The 3,916-nt window shown below is 64.2% G+C and overlaps 1 protein-coding gene across 1 annotated transcript in view; it reads left to right on the top strand.

Moving 5' to 3' along the window:
- The window catches only part of LOC121868097 (osteocalcin 2-like), a gene marked incomplete at its 3' end in the record, with an annotated part of 5,603 nt that extends 2,611 nt beyond the window's left edge, over positions 1 to 2,992 (top strand). The window contains exons 3-4 of the mRNA XM_042368367.1: positions 2,112 to 2,135; positions 2,975 to 2,992. Of these exons, the coding sequence (XP_042224301.1) occupies positions 2,112 to 2,135; positions 2,975 to 2,992 (42 nt within the window). The remainder of the gene's footprint in view (positions 1 to 2,111; positions 2,136 to 2,974) is intronic.
- Between the last annotated feature and the right edge of the window lie 924 nt (positions 2,993 to 3,916).

Below are 3,916 nucleotides of genomic sequence, written 5' to 3' on the forward strand. Positions count from 1 at the left end.
AGGAGGTGTAGGGGTGAGGTAGCAGGAGGAGGAGGAGGTGTGGGAGGGAGAGGTAGGGGAGGAGGGGAGGGAGGAGGAGGTGTGAGGTGAGGGAGGAGGAGGAGGGAGGTGTTAGGGTGAGGTAGCAGGGAGGGAGGAGGAGGTGTGAGGTGAGGTAGCAGGAGGAGGAGGAGGTGGGAGGAGGTAGCAGGAGGAGGGAGGGGAGGTGTTAGGGGAGGTAGCAGGAGGAGGAGGAGAGGTGGGAGGGAGGTAGAGGAGGGAGGAGGAGGTGAGGGAGGAGGAGGTGAGGGAGGTGAGGTAGCAGGAGGAGGAGGAGGTGGAGGTAAGGGAGGAGGAGGAGGTGGGAGGGGTGAGGAGGAGGAGGAGGTGGAGGTGAGGTAGCAGGAGGTGAGGTGTTAGGTGAGGTAGCAGGAGGAGGAGGGAGAGGGAGGTGTAGGTGAGGGAGGAGGAGGAGGGGGAGGTGAGGTAGCAGGAGGAGGAGGAGGTGTTGGGGGAGGTAGCAGGAGGAGGAGGGAGGGGAGGAGGTGGGAGGAGAGGTAGCAGGAGGAGGAGGAGGAGGTGTAGGGGTGAGGTAGGAGGGAGAGGGAGGTAGGGGAGTAGCAGGAGGGAGGAGAGGAGGTGGGAGGTGAGGTAGCAGAGGGAGGAGGTGTGTGAGGTAAGGAGGGAGGGGAGGAGGGAGGTGTGGAGGTGAGGTAGCAGGAGGAGGAGGAGGGAGGGAGGAGGGGAGGGAGGAGGGAGGAGGAGGAGGTGTAGGAGGAAGGGGAGGGAGGGAGGTGGGAGGTGAGGGAGGAGGAGGAGAGGAGGTGTTAGGGGTGAGGTAGCAGGAGGAGGTAGTAGGTAGCAGGATAGGAGGAGGTGTAGCAGGAGGAGGAGGAGGAGGAGGAGGTAGTGAGGTAGCAGGAGGAGGAGGAGGTGAGAGGTAGCAGGAGGAGGGGAGGTGAGGGGAGGTAGCAGGAGGAGGAGGAGGAGGAGGTGGAGGTGAGGTGGCAGGAGGAGGAGGAGGTGTTAGGTGGAGGTAGCAGGAGGAGGAGGTGAGGTGAGGTAGCAGGAGGGAGGGAGAGGGAGAGGTGGGAGGTGAGGTAGCAGGAGGAGGTGGAGGTGTAGGGGTGAGGTAGCAGGAGGAGGAGGAGGAGGTGTGAGGTGAGGTAGCAGGAGGAGGAGGAGGTGTAGGTGGAGGAGGAGGAGGAGGAGGGTGTGAGGTGAGGGAGGAGGAGGAGGGGAGGTGAGGTAGTAGGAGGGAGGAGGAGGTAGTAGTGAGGGAGGAGGTGAGGTGTAGATGAGGTAGCAGGAGGGAGGGGAGGAGGTGTAGGTGAGGGGAGGAGGAGGAGGTGGGAGGTGAGGGGAGGAGGAGGAGGAGGTGAGGTAGCAGGAGGGAGGAGGAGGTGTTAGGTGAGGGAGGAGGGAGGAGGAGGTGTGAGGTGAGGTAGTGGGAGGGAGGAGGAGGTGAGGGTGAGGGAGGAGGAGGAGGTGTGAGGTGAGGGAGGAGGAGGGAGGGGGTGAGGTGAGGTAGAAGGAGGAGGAGGAGGTGTGAGATGAGGTAGCAGGAGGAGGAGGAGGAGGTGAGGAGGTAGCAGGAGGAGGAGGAGGTGTGATGTGAGGTAGCAGGAGGAGGGGAGGAGGGAGGTGAGGGGTAGCAGGAGGAGGGGAGGAGAGGAGTGTGGAGGTGAGGGTAGCAGGAGGAGGTGAGGTAGCAGGAGGAGGAGGGAGGTGGGGAGGGAGGTAGCAGGAGGAGGAGGAGGAGGAGGTGGAGGTGAGGTAGCAGGGAGGAGGAGGAGGTGTAGGTGGGAGGTAGCAGGAGGGAGGAGGTGGGAGGTGAGGTAGCAGGAGGAGGAGGAGGTGAGGTGGAGGTAGCAGGAGGAGGGGAGGGAGGAGGTGTGAGGTGAGGTAGCAGGAGGAGGGGAGGAGGAGGTGGGAGAGGTAGCAGGAGGAGGAGGGAGGAGGAGGTGTTAGTGAGGTAGGGAGGAGGAGGTGGGAGGTGGGAGGTAGCAGGAGGAGGAGAGAGGTGAGGGAGGCGGGAGGAGGAGGAGGAGGAGGTGGGAGGTAGCAGAGGAGGTGTAGGTGAGGTAGAAGGAGGGGAGGAGGAGGAGGTGAGGTAGCAGGAGGAGGAGGAGGAGGAGGAGGAGGAGGAGGAGGAGGTGTGGAGGTAGCAGGAGGAGGAGGAGGTGGGAGGTGAGGTAGCAGGAGGAGGAGGAGGAGGTGTGGGAGGTGAGGTAGCAGGAGGAGGAGGGAGGTGTGGAGGTAGCAGGAGGAGGAGGAGGTGGAGGAGGCAGGAGGAGGAGGAGGAGGTGGGAGGTGAGGTAGCAGGAGGAGGAGGAGGTGTGAGGTGAGGTAGCAGGAGGAGAGGAGAGGGAGGTGAGTGTAGCAGGGAGGAGGAGGAGGAGGAGGTAGAGGTAGCAGGAGGAGGAGGAGGAGGTGTGAGGGGGAGGTAGCAGGAGGAGGAGGAGGGGTGGAGGAGAGGAGGTGAGGGTAGCAGGAGGAGGAGGAGGTGTGAGGTGAGGTGGCAGGAGGAGGAGGAGGTGTGGGAGGGGAGGGGTAGCAGGAGGAGGAGAGGAGGTGGGAGTGAGGTAGTGGAGGAGGAGGGAGGTGGGAGGTGAGGTAGCAGGAGGAGGAGGAGGAGGAGGAGGTGGGAGGTAGCAGGAGGAGGAGGAGGAGGTGAGGTAGCAGGAGGAGGGAGGAGGAGGTGTGGGAGGTGAGTAGCAGGAGGAGGAGAGGTGGGAGGTGAGGTAGCAGGGAGAGGGAGGAGGGAGGTGTGGAGGTGAGGTAGGCAGGAGGAGGAGGAGGAGGTGTGAGGTGAGGTAGCAGGAGGAGGAGGAGGAGGTGTGAGTGAGGAGCAGGAGGAGGAGGAGGAGGGAGGAGGGGGAGGGGAGGTGAGGTAGCAGGAGGAGGAGGGAGGAGGTGTGGGAGGGGAGGCAGGAGGAGGAGGAGGTGTGGAGGTGAGGTAGCAGGAGGAGGAGGAGGAGGAGGGAGGTGTGAGGGGAGGAAGGAGGAGGAGGAGGAGGGTGAGGTAGCAGGAGGGAGGAGGAGGAGGAGGAGGTGGAGGTGAGGTAGCAGGAGGAGGGGAGGAGAGGTGTGGAGGAGGTAGCAGGAGGAGGAGGAGGAGGTGGAGGAGGGGCAGGAGGAGGAGGAGGGAGGTGTGAGGTGAGGTAGCAGGAGGGGGAGGTAGAGGAGGGAGGAGGAGGTGGGGAGGTGAGGTAGCAGGAGGAGGAGGAGGGAGGTGAGGTAGGCAGGAGGAGGAGGAGGTGAGGTGAGGTAGCAGGAGGAGGAGGAGGAGGTGGGAGGAGGTAGCAGGAGGAGGAGGAGGTGTTAGGTGAGGTAGCAGGAGGAGGAGGAGGTGAGGTGAGGTGAAAGAGGAGGAGGTGTTAGGTGAGGTAGGCAGGAGGAGGAGGAGGTGTGAGGTGAGGTAGGAGGAGGAGGGAGGTGTGTGAGGTGGGAGGTAGCAGGGAGGAGGGAGGAGGAGGTGAGGTGAGGTAGCAGGAGGAGGGGAGGAGGTGGGGTGAGGAGCAGGGAGGAGGAGGGAGGTGTGGGAGGGGAGGTAGCAGGAGGAGGGAGGAGGTGTGAGGAGGTAGCAGGAGGGAGGAGGTGTGAGGTGGAGTGGGGAGGATGGAGGTGTGGGTGGGGTGTGGGGAGGGGTGAGGTAGCAGGGAGGGGAGGAGGGAGGAGGTGTGGGTGAGGGTAGAGGGGAGGAGGAGGTGTGAGGTGGGAGGTAGCAGAGGAGGAGGAGGAGGAGGTGTGAGGTGAGGTAGCAGGAGGAGGAGGGAGGTGTGGGGTGAGGTAGCAGGAGGAGGAGGTGTGAGGTGAGGTAGCAGGAGGAGGAGGAGGAGGTGTGGGGAGAGAGGTGGGGAGGAGGAGGGAGGAGGTGTGAGGTGGGGGTGTGTGGGAGGAGGTGTGTGGTGAGGTGGCAGGAGGAGGGAGGTGT

Source organism: Homarus americanus, unplaced genomic scaffold, assembly GCF_018991925.1.
Source record: "Homarus americanus isolate GMGI-L3 unplaced genomic scaffold, GMGI_Hamer_2.0 scaffold47967, whole genome shotgun sequence".
In the NCBI taxonomy this organism is placed as follows: domain Eukaryota; kingdom Metazoa; phylum Arthropoda; class Malacostraca; order Decapoda; family Nephropidae; genus Homarus; species Homarus americanus.